Genomic DNA, 19714 nt, shown 5'->3' with positions numbered 1-19714 from the left:
CTTCCTTTTTCTAGTGCCAGGGTAACAACCGGGAATTATAATATTTCAAGGCTTATAATATACTGTACTGCTAAATGCAGCAAATACAGAAACCTCTTGTTGGAAAGTTCCTGAGATGAAGGGAAACCTACGACACTATTGTTGCAACTTCGAAAACTTCCAATTTTGAGAAGAAAAAGCAAATCATAGTCGTGGGCTACCTTAGCCTTCAACAGTGCACGTCTTCCTTTCTGTTTGATTTTTTTCAAGGCTACCCGTGGCTAACTCAGACGCCCGCGGGGCAGCGGTCCTTAACCAGCAGGCCCAACCAGCTCCCAGCCAGCTAAGAGCTACAGGGAGATCTCAGCAGAAATGCGCTCCGCCCCTCCTTTGCCAGGAGGCGTGCACCCGACGGGGGGGTGGGGGAGGGGAAGGCCACGCCCCCACGAGGGGCGGGACTGCCTCTCAGCCATCTCCTCCTCAGAGGCTCGGGGCGCTGTCCCGGCGTGACGTCATCCAAAAAGCCCGCCCTGGTTGGAGGGAATTTAGAAGAAAACAGGGCGGGAGGGAGGCGGGGTCTAGTTTCCCTGGAGACGGGTTGCTCGGCGGTCGCTTGGTAACCGGTCGCTGCGGTCCCGTCTGCGGCAACGCAGGCGGCTCAGGCGGCCGAAGTCTGTGGGCCGAAGCCCACGCGGGGCTCTTTCTGCCTGCTCTGTGATGGCGGCTGCGACGGCAGTGGTCACGCCCTCAGGTTTGGAGGATGGGGTGTCTCGGTCCCGCGGCGAAGGGGCCGGGGAGGTGGTCGTGGAGCGGGGGCCTGGTGCGGCCTACCACATGTTCGTGGTGATGGAGGACCTGGTGGAGAAGCTGAAGCTACTCCACTACGAGGAGGAACTCCTTCGGAAGAACAACCTGAAGCCCCCGTCCAGGTGGGTGCCCTCGTTCTCCAGCGCCTGGGAGCCGGCCAGGCCCGGGGAGATGCCTCCTCCGCCTTCTGGGGAACCTTGAACGCGAGTTGCACTTGCCTCCATCTTCCTAGGCAGGAAGGGGCACTTCCCCCCGAACTTGGCGACAGAGGCCACGGAGTTCACAGAGTTGAGACTTGGTGTTTTTTAGAGAGAGTAAAGTTTCAGAAACGCAGAAAAGACTGGAAGACGGCTTTCCTAGACTTTAAAGCACCCACGCACCTCCACAAAATGCAAACTGTTTTTTCTGATTATAAAAGTTGTAAAAGAACCTATTGTAGAGGACTCAAAAAAACACAAGAAAGGGTGTAGAAAAAAAATACTGAAATCACCCATAATCTCATTCCCAAAGATGAATATCACTTTAGCTGCTTCTAGTTTTTGTTTTCCTCTGAGATAATTTGTCTCTACAAGTGGTTAACTGGGGGTACCTAGGACCTTGCTCGACTTTATATGCAGTAAGTAAACTTGTTGATTAATTGTTATGGTTTAAAAGACTCCTGCCTTTGCAGTAACAGTACTCTCAGAAACTAAGAAGTGGAAAAGACAAATGAAACGACAGCTACTGGAACTGTGTCTATCGTACAACCTAAAATTCTGCCCTTGTTCTGGTGGGGAACAGTCCATCATATCCTGAAGTCAATGCCATTAGTTGTTGAGGGTAATGCACAGCTAGCACTTTCTCTTCCAGTTAGTGTAGCTTAGTGATAGTCAGATAAATAAGCTAATACTTAGATTTGTTTATTGTGTAAAGTGCAATTTAGATTAAAAATCTGTAGTGATTTCTTTGAATGGGTATAGCTTGGCTAAAATAATTTCCCATGACAGTTTTGATCTCATTAGTCGATCTCTTCCAATAGCTTGAATTTTAAGATATGTAGGCTCTATGTAAACTGCCCATATTGCTAAGTCGGTCTATAATAAAAGTTAGAGGAAAAAGTAGTGTTGCTTGATCCATGATAGAAATTGTGAGATTGAGAGTTATTACATAAATGAATTAAACAGGATAATATAAATAACCAACATTTTCTATGATAAAAATGCATTTTTGCCCCCAAGTATATTTTTCAAACTAAAAGAAAATGGCTTTAAGGCTCTAGTGATATAACCTCAGTACTATTTCCTCAGGAGTTCAGCAGGATATTTTGAATCATGGATTTGAGTGGCAATATCCTAATTTAATGGTTCTCAAGAGTGTGGTCATCAGACCAAAAGCAGTATCACTTGGGAACTTATTAGAAGTGCAGTTCCACGGGCCCTTTCCCTGGTCTACTGTATCAGAAATTTTAGGGGTGGAGCCTAGAAGTCTGTGTTTAACAAGCTTTTCAGGTGATTCTGATGCATGCTAAAGTTTGCAAACCGCTCTACTAGGTCTGGAGGATCTTTCAGTATCCAGTCCTGTGTCATGGAGTTGTCATCAGCCAGTAAGGAAAAGATGAATTTTTAGCAGTGGGTACTTTGAAGGGGTTGTGAACATATACCTGGAAGAACTTCATTACCTTTTTCTTCCCAGCCATCTCTTACCTTTCAAAACATTTACACTTACCCTGCAGGACAAACTTTGGAAAACATGAAAGAGTAGACTGCTGATTCTTATTTAAAATAGTTATAATAGCTATAAATACAGTTATGAACATAATGGCAATAACTGCACATAAAAGGGCAAAATTAGATCATTGATCAGCTGACTCAAATGTTGTTAGCAAGTTTTATTCTTAACCTATTTAAGTATAAATCATATTGATCTTCCTAGGACTGTTTTTAGTAGGCTAAGGGATTTAGCAAAAGTCAATAAATGTTTGTTAGACTGTGGATATGCTACTTAGTGGTTATTGAGGCTGGCTGCATCTCAAAACCATATACGAAGCTTTTGGAACATACTTGTACTGGGGCTCTACTCCCAGAAGTTCTGATTTAATTCATGAGGGAATAAGCAATGCTTGGTCCAGTAGCTATAGTTTGAGGAGCTCCTCAGGGGATTCAGCTATGCAGCCAAGATGAGAACAACTGTTTAACATACCCGATAGGTTAGGAACAGTATGTAAAGATACCAGGGACATTGTAAAATATGTAAAAATGCATAGTGAATAATCATAAAGGTCTTTTGTTAAACTCTGAAATTCTCTTTAATTCCAAATTACCATTTTCAAGAGGTACTCTCTTATTAATTATTCCTGACATAAATGATTTTGGCAAAAGTTGTACATGATCAGTTTTTTAACATGCCCTGCATTTACTTGAGTGTAAGTTCTTTGATCTAATATTTTGTGTACAGTAGTAATTACCCTAGTCCTGTTGATTAAAAACTTTAATATGAGTGTTGTGGATTACTGGAAACTTCAAAGGGTGAATTGCAGATTTTTTTTAAATTTAAAAATGTTAAATTAAAATTAAAGCCATTAAAATATTTCATATTCCATCCTCCCCCCTTGTTTTGAAACAGACACTATTTTGCACTGCCTACCAACCCTGGTGAACAGTTCTACATGTTTTGCACTCTTGCTGCTTGGTTGATTAACAAAGCAGGACGCCCCTTTGAGCAACCTCAAGAATATGATGACCCTAATGCAACTATATCTAACATATTATCTGAGCTTCGATCCTTTGTAAGTGTAAATAACTATCTTCTTTCAGAATGTTGTCAAGTTATGAATTTTAATATTGGTAATTCAACAACATAGATGCTACCCTTTTAGATGAATTGTCTATGAATAACAATATCTGTACACACCCAATACATACGTATGTAAAATTATATTTGGGTTTTTTTCAGATAAAACCTCAGAATGGTTGGTATTATAATATTAATGCCACTTCTAAAAATGTTCAATGTACTCTTTGTAGCCCAAAGTAATAATATTTTTCTTAATCTTGTTATGTCTCAGAGGTAAATTTATGGATACTTAGTTCTCCTTCTAAAAAATGCTAGTAGGAAGCTGAAACATTGTATTTTGAAAGGGAACTTTGATTTAATAGACCATGATAGCGGTTGGTTGTACTTTTCATTTCTGACTTTTCCTGGGGGGCATTCAGTAAGAACTTTTGGTATACATGTTATTAACTTTTGACAAGTGATTCATTCTGTCCTTCCTATGGTTGTTTAATGATAGGATACCAAGCTAGTAGCTTTACTGTTTTTTTTTGTTTTTGTTTTTGTTTTTTCACCCTAATAGGATCAGTTACTTGTTCTGTCATGGGGTTATTGCCTTTCAATTTGATACCTTTGACAATAAAACATCCTCATTTTCCTTTAGTGTATGTATCAATGGATAGAAAAGATGGACTTCTAAGAAGCAATATAGTTCATTATTTTAAACCATATTTGAGAAATAGAGAAGCAATAGACTTTTTCAGGAGTACTTTGCTTAAAATATTTTGACATATGGAATATAAATAACAAATAAGACACTGTATATCTTTTGTATTTCAGGGTAGAACTGCAGATTTTCCTCCTTCAAAATTAAAGTCAGGATTTGGAGAACATATATGCTATGTTCTTGACTGTCTAGCTGAAGAAGCATTAAAATATATTGGTTTCACCTGGAAAAGGTAAAAATTACCCAACCTGACAATGGTAATTTTATGTGGATAGCTTTTTCTTCTGTGGGTTCAGAGCTGTTTAATTGAACTGACAGGGAGTACTTCCTCTTGACTATTCTAAACTGAAAATGCCACAAGTGATTAAAAATGTCTGTGTATAGACAAAACTGGAATATCTGATTTTATCATGCTCTTGCCCAATTCAAATTTAAATAATTATTAAAGGTTCAACTGTAAATGAATATCTTCATCAATGTAGGAAATTTTTTCAAGATCTCTTTATTTATATACACAAAGATGGAATATACATGGTGGTAACTGATAGCTGTAGATTTAAGGAAAAAATGGAAATTAATATAGTACTTTAAAATGGGATTTTCCCTTTTTTTATAGATACTGGCCAAGAATAATAGCCATCTGAAGAAGCCACCTGACATTCTCTTAGATCTTGTTTATTGTTTCTTTCTCTGACTTGACAGTGATGTGTTGTTTATATTTCTATGATCATATTTATCCCTTGGTTTTAAACTCATTTGTTTTCAGCTCAGGCTTTCTTGCCAGAAACTATAAACTCTTCATATATACTGTATAGCAGTTAGCATAGCACTTTGTATATCACAGATGCTCACAGCATTTTAAACCATATGAAATAACTAATATTCATCTACTAATGAACTAAAAAATGGCAATTTTATGCTTCAACCTAAATATTATGAGTTAGTGCGGTATAAGGAATAACTATATGATTCAGATTACTTCTTTATTGGACTCCAAGAAAAGTTATGAGATGTGATACTCCATTTGGCATTTTTAAATATTATTAATTTTATTGTCCAATGTGTTCTAAATTCACCTGAAGTGATCTGTTTCTCAACCATTATTCAGTTTTGTACTTCCTTTATTTGTAGGCATATCTAATTCTTGGCCACGTATTGTGATTTTGATAATTTATAAGGACTGTAAATATATGGGGAGGGAAAAGAGGGGAAAATATTGAAAATAGGCATCAGAGAATATGTCAGCTATGTAATGTGTAGTTTACATAGAAGTTACATATTTATAGATGACTATTTTACTTATTAAATATGTCAAAACAAATCCTAGAAGAACATTGCCTTTTAGACATTATCTAATTCTAATTAATAAAAAAATAGGAAATTTATTTTTTAAATGTTGATTTTTATATTTTGTTAACCTGTCTGAGGTATAGATTTTTAAAATAAGTTTCCAGAAATAAACCTAAGTACTTTTGGGTATTTTTAATATGGGAAATACATGTCACTAATCTTGATGGAGAAATGATTGTTCAATACTTAGTATTAGGACCACTGATTAGATTTTGGAAATAAGCTGGAGCCTTTCTTATTCCATCAAAATAAATTTCAGATTGATGAAAGGTGTAAATGTGAAAAATGAAACTGTAGGAGTACTAAAAAGTCAAAGGTGGTTGAGATGTGTCATGTGAGGGAAAAGCTAGGATCCATGCAAGAAGAGGTTGCCAAGTCTATGTAACAAGAATTGTAAAAATCCTGAATGGCCAAGATTATATAAGTAATAGACTGGAAAAAATAGTTTTAACACAAGTTAAGCAAAGCACCCATTTTCTTAACATACAAAAGGGCAAAGGGCATAAATAGACATTTCACTGGAAAAGAAACACCAATAACTGATTAAACCATGAAAAAGTGTTCAATCATTCTCCTGTGAAAGAAATGCAATAAAACAAGAGAGATTTTTCATGTATATGATTGGCAAAGATTAACATTTATTTACAATATTGGTGAACATGTGGAAATGGAGTCACTGTTTTTGGGAATGTGAAGTAGGGTAACATTTTGGAAGTTGGTTTTTGGTGATATACGTCAAAACAATACAATGTACAAAGTTGTTGACCCAGCTATTCGTTTTACTGGTATAAATTAATTGTAATTGATAGATGTAAAGATAAATGTACAAGGATGATCTTTGTAAAATTGTTTAGTAAAAAAAACCAGAAACCACCTCAATGTTCATCCATAGTTGCTAATTAAATTAGTTATGGTACTATTTAACAGTTCAATGGAATACAGTGCCGGGGGGTGGGGGGGAGAGAAAAATGTATATGTACTTAAATGTGGTATATTAGTAAGTGAAAAAAGTATATTGGGTAACTATATGCATGTTACCATCCTAATTGTGTAAATTTATTCTTTAAATTTGGAGAGAAACATTTTTGCTTCTTTATGTAGAAAGTTTCAGAAAGAGTACATCAAACATGTAATGGTGATTATGGAAGGCAGGTAGAAAAGGATAATATCTGGTGTAGAAGGGATTCTTAATATTCACATTATACCTTTTTGTCATGCTAAAATGCTTTGTTTTTAACTCTCCTCTCATACTAACCTTTATTATTTTAGACCAACATACCCAGTGGAAGAATTAGAAGAAGAAACTGTCCCAGAAGATGATGCAGAATTAACATTAAATAAAGTGGATGAAGAATTTGTGGTATGTGTGTTGCTGAACTTTTTGTTTTTGTTTTTGTTTTGGATTTCTTTCCCTTCCCTTAATTCCCCCAGATTTCCATTTTCAGGAATATATTTTGTTTCATTGTTTCTAGAGAAGAAAAGCTTTTAAATAGTGTACCCAGTATCAGTTGTTTAGACTTTTGGTTAAGTTAATGCTCATGGTTTCTAATGACTGAGGTCTGATATAGTCAAGGTTCTTAAACTATAGACAGGAAATAGTGAACTGCTAGTTATATGAGTAACCATTTTATTAGCAACCATTCTTGATTTTAAATAGGCTATAAATAATAAAGAACTTAAAAAGAACAGTAGTATTTAGGATTAATATATTCTGCTTCATAAGAACAGTATTCATTTCTCAGGGACTTCTGTATGCTTCTAAAATTAGAATAAGTACCACCCATTAGGAATTTTTAAAAATACTTATAAATACCAACATTATTTAAATTGTTGGGCAGTATCTTGGCCTTTACCATTCTTAACATTCTATTTATATTCTGAAACTAAATAATCAAGTCTATAACAGATTAGACAACTAACATGGTAGAGACAAAGAACACTTTCTCATAACCAGAGATGGATTGACCATGGTGTTTTAGGAAGTATAATGTGATCTGAAATTGAAATAGCAGGAAAAAACCCTTTTTTAAAGTGTACTTTACTGTCATAAACCAATTACATTTACAAGGTGAATTTTTAAATAAGTAGATAATAAGTATATTCTATATTTCAGCTTAATTTATTATGTGATTATATACTACAAAGATATTAATCACTGCATCATTTTATAGCAAATGCTGAAAATAACCATTAAATAAATTAGACTATATCCAAATAGTAGAATATTGTATAGCCATTAAGATTGTTTACAAAGAAATGTTATTGACATAGGGATGATAACTTATGCTGTATGCATAAATTCAAGTATGTAAAATATACAAAAAAAGAAAAAATAACAATATGTCAACATTAGTTACATATGGATAGAAAGATTATGGATGATTATTTTCTTTTCTGTGCTTCTTTGTATTATCAAAGTTTTTAATGTGTCTTATCAGAGCATAAATATTTTAAACTGTAAATATAAAAAAGATCATTCTGTTATTTACAGAAGGAAAAAGACCATTGTAAAACTAATGAATTTAATAGATATCTTTTTAAATATGACACATTTAAAAAATTAAGGTAAATGTATATTCATTCTGCATGTGTTTTATTGAGCACCTATTGGGCAAGACGCTGGTGGAACTGTATGTACAAAGGCTCTGAGGCAGGAAGGAGCTTAGCTTGATCAAGGATCTGAGAAAAGACCACTGGGGCCAGATACCCTAAATGAGGCGGGGTGTGTGTGTGTGTGTGTGTGTGTGTGTGAGATAAGATTAACAAGGAAGATAGACCAAGTCCAGATCATTTTCGCCATTTTTAAGGAGTTTAGACTTTTTTCTTGTGTAATAGATCTTTTCATTCAGGCCCAGAGAATGTTAAGTTCTCACATATTGCCAATTGTTCACCTCATTAATTTTACTCAGGTATTTTCCTCATCTTGTCTTTTTAGTAACTGTTTATTAGTTAATGGTTTATGAACAGAAACCTGGTCCTAGCGCATCAACTTTTAGCTTCAGAGACATAACTGAAACCTGCCAGTCAGGGGAAAAAAAAAAGGTACAAAAACCTACTAGCCAGAAAGAAAGCTCTGAAGGTGGAAACCAAATTTACACTTTTTTTGTACCTCTACGTTATTGTACAGTGCTTGGTGCAAAGTGGATATTCATTAAATATTTGACTACCAAATCAGCTGTCAGTAAATTGCTGTGTAACTTGTAGAAATTATAGCTGATTTTTTTCTGAGAACCCTTTGAAGTCCAAAGCAGCATCATTAGGTATGTAAATTAGAGATACAAACTAGAAAGCAGCCTCTTTGCACATTTCTTCCCAACTATAAGGTAAAGTCCTTCTACTGTCATAAGACCAAACTGAAGGCCTTCTTCAAAGGCCTGAGGCTGTTAGTTAGTTCCCTTATGTCAAGTCTCTTGAATTTTTTCCTTTTTTCTTTCTTTCTTTTTCCCTTTCTTTCTCTCTTTCTCTCTTTCTCTTTCTTTCTTTCTTTCTTTCTTTCTTTCTTTCTTTCTTTCTTTCTTTTTCTTATCATATTCTAAGGAGCCCTCAGTTACCTCTCCCATTCCTTTTGTTAAGGAGATCAGTGCTAAAAAGCATTTGGACAGTGGGATGTTACATTATTTTGTTGCCAGAGTTTGAGGTGGCTCAAGGATGGAAAAGATTAATTTCTGACAGAGTAAAATTCTGCTATAATCATCTAGAAACTAGAATCCTTCAGTTTTAGACTTGTCATATCAAGGTAGGACACACTGATAACTGTTAAAAAGGTAAAACAAGTATTGGTCACAAAACAATATTTTTACCTGCTGTATATAATCATATACTTAGTAATTGGCAGTTAGAGAAGTAAAAGGGTATATGCTAAGCAAAGAAACAGTAGGAAATTGTTCAGTGTCTTCTAAATAACCAAAATCAGAATACTCCATTTATTTTAAAGCTTTTTTGGTAAGTCTGTTTATATTCAAATTGCTTTTGAATACTGTCTTAATAATATTTAGTAACAAATCTTTTTTTTGACTGCCTACTATTAAAGCTTTTTGCCTATTAGTGTTTAATCCAGTACTAATTCAACAAGTATTTATTGATCCCCTATGTAAACTGTACTGATTAGGTTATTGTAAAAGCATAATAAACTTGTCTCTCTCCCATGGGCATCAAGTCATTGGCGTTTCAGTCATTTACTCTCGTTGTTAAGTAGGTCATCATTAGTGCAAACACACAATAAACTGAGCCGCGTCTCAAAGGTGTGCATCTGCATTTATGGTTAAGATTTAAGATGTAAACAGTTACATCAATTTTGTGTACACCTCTATGCTCCACTGCTCCTCCTCCCTAAAAATGTAAATGTAAAAAAATGTAAACATAAAAAAGTAAATGTCAGTTGAGTCTATTTATACTCTGCATTTACATTGGTTCATATTTTACAAAAATCTTTCCAGTTCCCCAAAGATTAGCATAGTTCTCATAACTTACCTTAGTGGCCCCACCCCCCAGAGTTTCAGAGTGATCTGGGATGGGACCTTAGAATTTGCATCCTAACAAGTTCCCAGGTGATGCTGATGCTGTGGTCTCAGAACCACATTTTGAGAACCACTGTCTTACATCCTTCTAAATTCTTAAAGATCACTGTATGTGTGGAAGTGTCCAACAAATAATTTTTTCCTTTGAGGACCAAGCTCCATTTGCTGTATTACCACGTCCTTAAGCCTGGGTTATTGTTAAATTTGTTTCACCCGCTATGTCACTTATCACCACAGAGACATTTGAAGAGAAAGGGGAGCTAATTTTTTGACCTTCATGCTTTAGAACCTGCTCAAGACTTCATATTTGCTGTATATTGGGGAGGGGATTGCCTCTCAAAGGGTCACTTCTGACCCTACTGCCCACACCAATTGGCCCAGGGGTCAGAACCAACTTTGAATCTACATCAACTATCCTTTAAGATAGTTAATATCTAAGATACAAGGTTAGTATCTCAAATATATATCTTTAAATAGATTTAATATTTTAATATCTTTAAATAGACCTAGGGCCCATGGGCCAAAGAGTACTAATGACTAAACTTAGTAATTTATTAAACTTGAACATATAAGAGATGAGATGTCAAAAATATGAATTAATGGGATTGGTCCACAGTGCAGGTGAGAATATTCTGTGTCTGTCAACTTCATTTTTGTCCATTTTAGTCATGTTACTCAAAATTGACATTAACTCCTTCCATTATCTTTCTATTTCATATATACCACTCTGTACTGTTTCTTATTCTTATGCTTATTTATCCCTAGTTTTATAGTAATGGCTCTTCCTTCTTCCTTGTTTTTCTTTTTTCAGTAACTATAAAAAGGCCCTGTTGTAAAAGACACCATTAAAACCTCTAAAAACAGATGACCCGTTAATAACATTATGCCCTAGTTTACACACACTACCAGGCTTTTAAATACCCTTTCCTGCATTGGTCTTTATATTGAGCTTAGTATATTGTGTACGTAAAAACTGGAAATACATTTTTTAAATTGTAACTTTTTATAATTATTAACTTTTAAAACTCTTATTTTTCTAAGGAAGAGGAGACAGACAATGAAGAAAACTTTATTGATCTCAACGTTTTGAAGGCCCAGACATATCGCTTGGTAAGTTACATGGAATACACACAGGACCAACAAGCAATCAGTATACTTGTTCTGCTGAAAGTTGAAACAAGTAGAAACCATTGTTTGCCATTGTTTTGTGCATGATGTGAAAAGTAGCTCTCAAAAGTTGTTTCCTATATATAAAATGTTATAATTATAGCAAATAAAAAATCTGGAGGGTCAAGTGAGACAGCCTCTAATCTGTACCATGGAAAATCCACATACTGCTTCTCATATAAACTGAAAATAACTCATTTGTCATTTTTATTATAGAAAGACATTATTTGATTTCAAGTTATTTTCCATTCTAATTGACTAGTATTGAATGGTCTTGATTATAGGAAAATACTTAAATGGTAATTCTTTGAAATTAAAATGGATTATTTTAAGACTGGTATATGGATAAAGTAGTCAGTGTAGGTTTATGTTAATTAGGAAATAAATGTAGTCTATAAATGAGAACCCACTCAATGAAATGTTTCCTTTTTTTAAAAAAATTATTTTTAATGTTTATTTTTGAGAGAAGTGAGAGACAGAGCACAATCAGGGGAGGGGCAGAGAGAGAGGGAGACACAGTCCGAAGCAGGCTCCAGGCTCTGAGCTGTCAGCACAGAGCCTGATGCAGGGCTTGAACTCACAAACCAAGAGATCATGACCTGAGCTAAAGTCAGAGGCTTAACCACCTAAGTCACCCAGGAGCCCCTCAATGAGATATTTCAAAAGTACATGTAGGATTTTTGTATTTCATTATATATATATTCAAATAAATGATACTTAATTGTTCAAAAAGGTATGCATGGAATATAATATTTTTTTTAATGTTTTAACTGTTTTATTTTAAGTGTATTTATTTTTGAGAGAAAGAGAGAAACAGACCACGAGCAGGATAGGGGCAGAGAGAGAGAGAGAGAGAGAGAGAGAGAGAATCCCAAGCAGTCTCTGTGCTGTCAGGATGGAGCCTGATGAAGGTCTCAATCCCATGAACTGTGACATCACAACCTGAGCCGAAATCAAGAGTCGGACGCTCACCTGACTGAGCCACCCAGATGCTCCTGGAATGTAATATTCTTATTTGCCCTTTATTTAACTTTTCTTGTCTAAATTCTACAAACAAGTTTGGAACTTCCTTGGCCATCCCACCCCAGGACGATCTCTTCATTTATCATTTACTGCCTTAGTATCATTAGTCAGCATTATTTATAATTGTTAATGATATGTGTGTTTTCTGCCCACCTTGAGATGCAATAAAACATAACGTACAATATTGTGGCTAACTTGCCTGAATGTGTGAGTTGACTTTTAATACATTTATATTCTCCATAGCATAACACAGAAGATGCCAAATACATGAATTCATTCATTCATTCTTAAATGAATTAGTGTATTTTTATTGCTCAATTGAAAACTGAGAATATAATATAATCTGATACAGTATATCAGAATAATATGTTAACATTTAAATTCAAACAGATAAACTCCAGTTGTAACAGTACTTTGGTAGTACTTTATAGTTTTCAAAGTACAGTTGACCCTGAACAACACGGGTTTGCACTGCACAGGTGCACTTACCCATGGATTTTTTTCACAATGGATACAGTACAATACTATAAATGTACTTTCTTTATGTTTTTCTCAATAGCATTTTCTTTTGTCTTTATTGTAAGAATACAGTATGTAATGCATATAACATACAAAATGTGCATTAATTGACTATGTTATCACTAAGGCTTCCAGTCAGTAGTAGGCTATTAGAAGTTAGGGTTTGGGGAGTCAAAAGTTAGTCCCAGATCTTTGATTATGTAGGGGTCAGCACCCCCCTAACTCCAGCGTTGTTCAAGGGTCAACTGCACTTTAAAATACATCCTTTATTGACCTTGTGAAGGGTTTGGGTAGATGTTGTTATCTTAATTGTACAGATACAAAAACTGAAATTTATAATCTTTGGACAGTTTACTCTTTTAAAAAACTAATAAGATTGCAGTAGCTGAATTTGAATTGTTTGTTCTAAACTCCCAAGTCTATTACTTTTTTCCCTTTACACCATACAAGAGTTCAGCAGGTAGGTATGGTTTGTTTGATTCCTACCTTAAACAAGGACACTGTGGTGCTTGATGTTCCTAAGTGCTGAAGATGATAATGAAGTTCTCCTAAAGTATGAGGGGGAAAAAAAGTGATGGATATACAATTATTCTCAGAACGAAACTGTCATTTGTGTTATTCATTCTTCCATTGATAGTATAAATAGAACCTCTAAAGGCCACCTGGGATTCCCTCTGGATAAAGTAGTTTGAGAATTAGAAGGGGTTTAAGTAATTTCATTTGCCTCTATCACTACTCTAAGTTCCTGTTTGTCCTGATTTCAGTTTTTACTTTAAACTATTTAAGTTTTCCCCTACCTATGCCTTTGTAAGTTATCTAGGTATTAGATTCTTTGGACAAATATTATATAACATAAACCCCTTCAAGCTGAGGCTATGTGTGGTTGTATTTTCACAAGAGGAAGAAGTCTGAACACCAGGTGTTTGTGGATGGTCAGCCACAAAGTTCTAATGAGGCAGAAAACCCTTTCATATTTTAAAAAATCTGGCATGCTTATGATGTTGCCCACTAAAGCTGTCTGCCTGAGACAGCTGTATCTGACTCTACCTTATGATGGCTTAGGCTGCTCTTTCCCCAAGACAGAACTGCTATATAGGTTAGTAACATAGATTTAAGATTTTATGTTTCATGCAGCAGGTGGACTCACAATGCAGAGGAAATATTATTTTAGCAAAGTTGCATGCAGTGAGTTTTTTGCTAGAATAGAAATGACATGTACTCTCTAGGAAATTGATGTACTAAATGTAGATGTGACTGTGCCACTCTAGCCATTTATGGATTATAACAGTCCTCTCTACCTGTGATTTTGAAAACATAGATGCTTCTCCAGTCATTCTCTGTTCTCTCACCTTGCTTTATTTTTCTTTACAGACCCTGGCAACATATTAATTTCTATCTATTGTCTATCTCAGTCACTAGAGTGCTCTCTCCTCTGAGTGGGAGCTTTCTTTACTACTTTTTCACCTGTGCCGGGTGTGTAGAGACTGCTCAGTACTGAATAATATTGAAGGAATACGTGCAGAAATGAATGCTATTTTACATTTACAATTTTATAGGCAAGGTATAGCTTAATTTTCATAGAGAAAAGAACTGCTCAACTATAATTACTTCCTCTTCTATGTACCAGGTATGATAATGCAGGGAGAATCCACTTATATTCCCTTCTTTCACTAAATAAAGTGATACCTAGATACTAAAAAGTGTGCTTGCTCTTAAGGATCGTGATAATGCAAGAAGATGAGCCTGTACAGCATCTTCTTGAGATTTGTGGTAAATCGAGCGAGAGAGAATGTAAATGGAAAAGACGTGTTGCAGATGATGTTCTCTGAAAGTGGACACTGAGACAGGGTTTGTGGTGCAAGATGTTGATTATGAAAGGAAGGGAGAAGACTTGGGCTGGGAGAGAAGCCTAGCTGTGATTCAGGCCTGACAAAACCTGGGGCAACTTGCTGAAGAGCTCTGGACCAAATGCTGCCTGCTTGGCCCCGTCACTGAAGGCAGGCTGCCCTGGGAAGGACATGCGGCCAGGTCGAGGTGGCTCTCTGCAGGTAAGACAGCCTGAGGGGGCTGACAGCAGCAAGCTGTCTGCTGGCCACGTCCTTCCTTGAGAGGGGACCTGGTGGTCCATCTTCCTGACTACCACAACATATTTAAATCCTGCAGCTGCTAATTAGAAGAATTTGTAAAGAGATACTATGTACCCACTGACTAAATTTTGAAGTGTCTACTTGGATCGTGACATAGCAGTAGTGTTTCACGAACCCTGAAAATGTTGTTCTAAGAAAATGGTTCCTCTGATCATTGGTGTATGCTTACAGTGATGAAGCTGGTTTGTTTTGGAAGCACTTGTTTTTCAGAACATTTCTTTACTCTCAGGTTTAAAAAGTATGTTTTAAAGTTACTTTATTCTGTGCCCCCCCCCCCCAATTCTCTTACACCCCTTATGGCTTTGTCAAATATAATACTTTGCAAGAAAATAACTTTTACAATTAGCAAGGGATTGCTATATCTTCCAAGGTTTTATTTATAGGTTATTTGAATTTTGATATAGCTTTTCTTAGAAGAAAAAAAGATATAAATATTAGTCTTCAAGGCTAGCCCACAAAGTTCTACATTCTCTCTGCCCCTCTGATTTCCTGAATTGTCTTGAAACCCAAAATTTAGCCAAAAACTCCTTGGGGGTGGTCATGGGGAAGACACTGGTGTCGTATTAAAGATCTCACAGTTGGGCAGAGCCCCTGATGGGTAGGGGGACAGTAGAATTTCAGAGATGTGAGGGGCGGGAGCAGGAAAGGAAGGCCCTGGCGGCAAGGTGTTAGGCAGGTGTTTAGGCCATTTCTAGCTCTGTCTCAAGTATGTTAACTGGAAACTGCCTGCACGGTTGTGGCAGCTACACTGTAATTACAAGTGGTCTTTGTTGCTCCCCTCCATTCTGAAGCTCAGTGGAGTCATAGCAGCAGTGTTGTGGCATCATAACACAGATGTGTCATTCTCCTCCCCCAGTGGAAAAAAGATGGGAGGGAAGCTGTGCGCTCGAGTTCTATTTTTAAATGTCCATCACTTCATTTCAAAACATTTTTTCAAACATGCCATAGATACCATTCTTCCTTGAGATGCTAAATTTGAGGTTTTAGAAACCAAATTCTGAGTTAGACAGCATAAAACCAACTATCTCAAAAGGTTTAAGCACAATTGGTTTTTAATTACTTAGCAAAAAATTCATTGTACCAAGAATGAGAGAATTTTTAGCTTAAAAAGCAAAAGCTGTAAGGAAGCAAAAATCTGGGCTTAGAATAAAAATGTCATCTCAGTTTTTGAGTGTCATTGTGGCAAGCCCACAATATTGTAATCAAAAAAGGGAAGAAGATGGATCTACTTTGGTTACTATCTTAAATACTTTAAATTTTCTTCATTTTACATTGGATTTACATTTGACTTCTTGACACAATGTCCTTTCTGAGTAACATAGGAAAAAAGCACTGTTCTGAAATATAACTTGCCCCCTGGGTTTCCACTGGTTCTGATTCCTGCTTGAATAAAATGGTTTTTCTTCTCCTTTCCTAAAACATTTGAGTGTTTGTCCTCCTGTGTTGTGACTGTGAGAAGTCTGTGGTTGGTGTTTCACAGGAGAAACAATTAAAGCACCACATGTCTGAGCGTGATGGAACGCCTTATGACTGAGTAAATGCTTTTATTTCTCTGGTAACTAACCTGTACCACCCCATCAGTTTTATATCTGGAGGTGAATAGAAAATGTAGGTTAGAGAAAAGAAGCTGTACTCCACACTGCTCAGAAGGAGCTCAAATGGCAGTTCTTGCTGGGTGTAAAAGAGAGTTTTGCTTGATCTTTTACTGTAGCTTTTGAATCCACCCTTGGAATAGGAAAGATTCTTCCTTCCATCCTGATTTTATTGTGAGTCTAAAAAGGAGTAGGAAGCAAGGACTTTTCAAGGTCCTTTCCAGATCTGAGTCCATACCTTCAACACTGGCTCCATGGTGAAGAGTAAGCCTTGGCTAAATTTCTGACTGCATGTCAGTTGAGCACCTGACTCTTGATTTCAGCTCTGGTCATGATCTTAGGGTCGTGAGATCAAACCCCACCTTGGGCTCTGCCCTGGGCATGGAGCCTACCTAAGATTCTCATTCTCTCTCTCTCTCTCTCTCTCTCTCTCTCTCCCTCTCCCTCTCCCTCTCCCTCTCCCTCTCCCTCTCCCTCTCCCTCTCTCCCCCTCCCACCCTCTCTCCCTCCACCCCTCCCCTGCTTGTTCACTCGCTCCCAAAAAAAAAAAAAATTCTGACTGCATGTCACTAGACACTTAGTAAATTAACCTGTGACTCTGCTTTCTTATCTGTGCAGTGGTGACACAATTCTTCCCAGGGTTGTTTTGAAATTAATATAACCTAACTAGCTTGATGCATTTCTTCTTTTATATAATTTTTCACCTTTCCTAGAGGTTGGAACTAAGAGATTGGAATGTTACCAACATCCTCATGTGCTGTAGGAGAGTAGAAAAAGCCCCCATCTCTCGATACAAATAAGTTTCTAGATTACCATGAGTATTTTTGAGTAAGAAGCTTACATAGGATATAAGTTATCAAGAAGTTTGCATTTTTATGTAATTTGGGAAGCCTTGGTGGTGTCATGTCTTTATTTTCATAATCTGTCACATGGATGCTTATTGAAGGCCCACGAGACGAAATCTGCTATCACGTAAGGTCTCCCCTACAGAAATGACTCGGGAATTTGATGAAAAGTTAATAGGATATTTTCCAGGGTTCATTTGAGAGCTGTCATTTTATAAATGGATAGATTATATTTTCTGAATCAATGCCAATAGCAGATATTTATTATGTAATTCAGTATATTAGATGGGTACCAAGAATGTGTGCTTTTTTCCGTCCTCTGTAAACAATATTCTTTAAATCCACCAAACCCCACCCATCCGTCTCTAGCAGTGTTGGTGCTTTGATGTTTGTCTAATGGTTCATTTTAATCCAGGACATCTAGTTGGGCACTAAGACCTGCTGACTTTGAAATCTCCCTCACATGCATCCCTTCAGCTGTCTTTCAAGGACAAGTCCTCTTCATCTCCTGTCTGGATTATGTAACAATAATGGCCTGAATTGTCTTTGATCCTTACCCTTCAATCCTACCCTCACCCTTTTGTAAAATATTTTTCACCCTACTCTTCTATCTTGCTTACCAAAATGACTTTTATCAGGTCATTTTGAGTTCAGTAACTTTTGATAGCTTTTCAGTGCCTATAGGTCAATGTATATAGATTATAAAACAATAATTTTTTGGTCTGGATTTCCAGACTCTTAGCGGTTTGACAACTGTCCATATAGCCAACCTTATTTTGTTCTGCAGGAGTAACTTTTTTCCAGATAAATGGATCCTCTCATAAGTTTTCAAACACCTCATGAGCATATCTGCTCTCATCTTTGACCCCTAGATAGGGGTCCTTTCTCTCGTCCCTTCTCGTCCTTTCTCTACTTGACTCTTAAACGTTCAGAGTTCAGCTCAAATTCTGTCTTTTTAGTGACACTTTCCCAATTGCCCCAGTCCCATTCAATTCTGTGGCCCACAAATCTACAACACATAACTATTCATAAAACATATTTAGAACATTCTAGAAGGTTCTTTCATGAGGATTTTTATCATTTTATTACTGTCCCTGAAATAGAATAGTACCTGGCATATAGTAGGTGCCAAATAAAGATTTGTTGGATACAGGGCTCCTGGATGCCTCAGTCAGTTAAGCATCTGACTCTTGATTTCTCCTCAGGTCATGATCTCAAAGTTTGTGAGACTGAGCCCCATGTTGGACTGTGCACTGACAGCACAGCCTGCTTGGGATTCTCTCTCTCTCTCTCTCTCTCTCTCTCTCTCTCTCTCTCTTTCTGCCTCTCCCCCACTAGCACTTGTGCACACATGCATTCTCTCTCAAAATAAAGAAACATTTATTAAAAATCATAAAAAAAAGATTTGTTGGCTAAATAAAGTTGTTTTACCTTGCTTGTAACTCTTCTTGGCCTCCCTTCTGGCTTAGAAGACAAAATTCATATTCCTCACCCTAGCTTCTAAGGTCTTTCACAAAGTATTTAACTCTTTTTTTGGCTCCCCAGTATTCGCCTTTCTAAGCCCCCAGTCGCTCTTGATGTGGTGTTCACAAGCCATGTGCATTTCTATTTCAGTATCTTGGCTTATGATGCTTTTCCTGACTATAAACACTTGGCTTGTCTCTTTTCTGCCTATTTGCATTCCATACATCCTTATAAGGTTAAACTTAGATCTCATCGTCTCCATTAAAACACACTTCTCCCTTTCATTCGAATTCCTAAAGCATTTACACCTATACCAGCTAGTTTCTGGAAGTTAATCAAACTTCTTATTTTTACCTGCTTTTATTGAAAACACTTCTTTTTAAAAGTGAAATATATACCTGTTGTTGTTTTTGAATGAAGCCACAAAAAAGTGCAAAGAAAAATTTGAAAATATCCCCAAATCTCATCACCCAGATATAAATACTGTATCACTTTATGCATAATTGCCCTGAGTTTATGTAAGATTCTAGTATTTGGTGAATCTGGATGAAGGGTATATGGGAATTCTTTGTACTATTTGTGTAATTTATTTGTGGGTCTAAAAAAAATTATACAGACCCAGAAATAGATTGATGAAGTAGTATAGTGTTCATAAAATAATCCAAATAATATGGTGATATTAATAATATAGGAAACAATGCAAATACATGGGGGGAAAACTAGACTGTTTAATTAACTGGTGATAGAATAATAAGCTGTGCATCTGGTGAAAAAAGTTGGGCTCTTTCCTCATATCATACACCCAAATAAACCCCACATGGATCAACAC

At 36.5% G+C, this 19714-nt stretch overlaps 1 protein-coding gene across 1 annotated transcript in view; it reads left to right on the top strand.

The window, feature by feature from the left end:
- The first annotated feature begins 577 nt into the window (after nucleotides 1-577).
- IFT57 (intraflagellar transport 57) overlaps nucleotides 578-19714 on the top strand; it is a 52106-nt gene continuing 32969 nt past the window's right edge. Inside the window, exons 1-5 of the mRNA XM_049628136.1 lie at nucleotides 578-908; nucleotides 3388-3550; nucleotides 4375-4493; nucleotides 6881-6971; nucleotides 11170-11238. Of these exons, the coding sequence (XP_049484093.1) occupies nucleotides 697-908; nucleotides 3388-3550; nucleotides 4375-4493; nucleotides 6881-6971; nucleotides 11170-11238 (654 nt within the window). The 5' untranslated portion in view covers nucleotides 578-696. The remainder of the gene's footprint in view (nucleotides 909-3387; nucleotides 3551-4374; nucleotides 4494-6880; nucleotides 6972-11169; nucleotides 11239-19714) is intronic.

This window comes from Panthera uncia, chromosome C2, assembly GCF_023721935.1.
Source record: "Panthera uncia isolate 11264 chromosome C2, Puncia_PCG_1.0, whole genome shotgun sequence".
In the NCBI taxonomy this organism is placed as follows: domain Eukaryota; kingdom Metazoa; phylum Chordata; class Mammalia; order Carnivora; family Felidae; genus Panthera; species Panthera uncia.
Note: the sequence above shows the minus strand (reverse complement) of the source record. Positions and strands in the feature narration are given on the sequence as shown.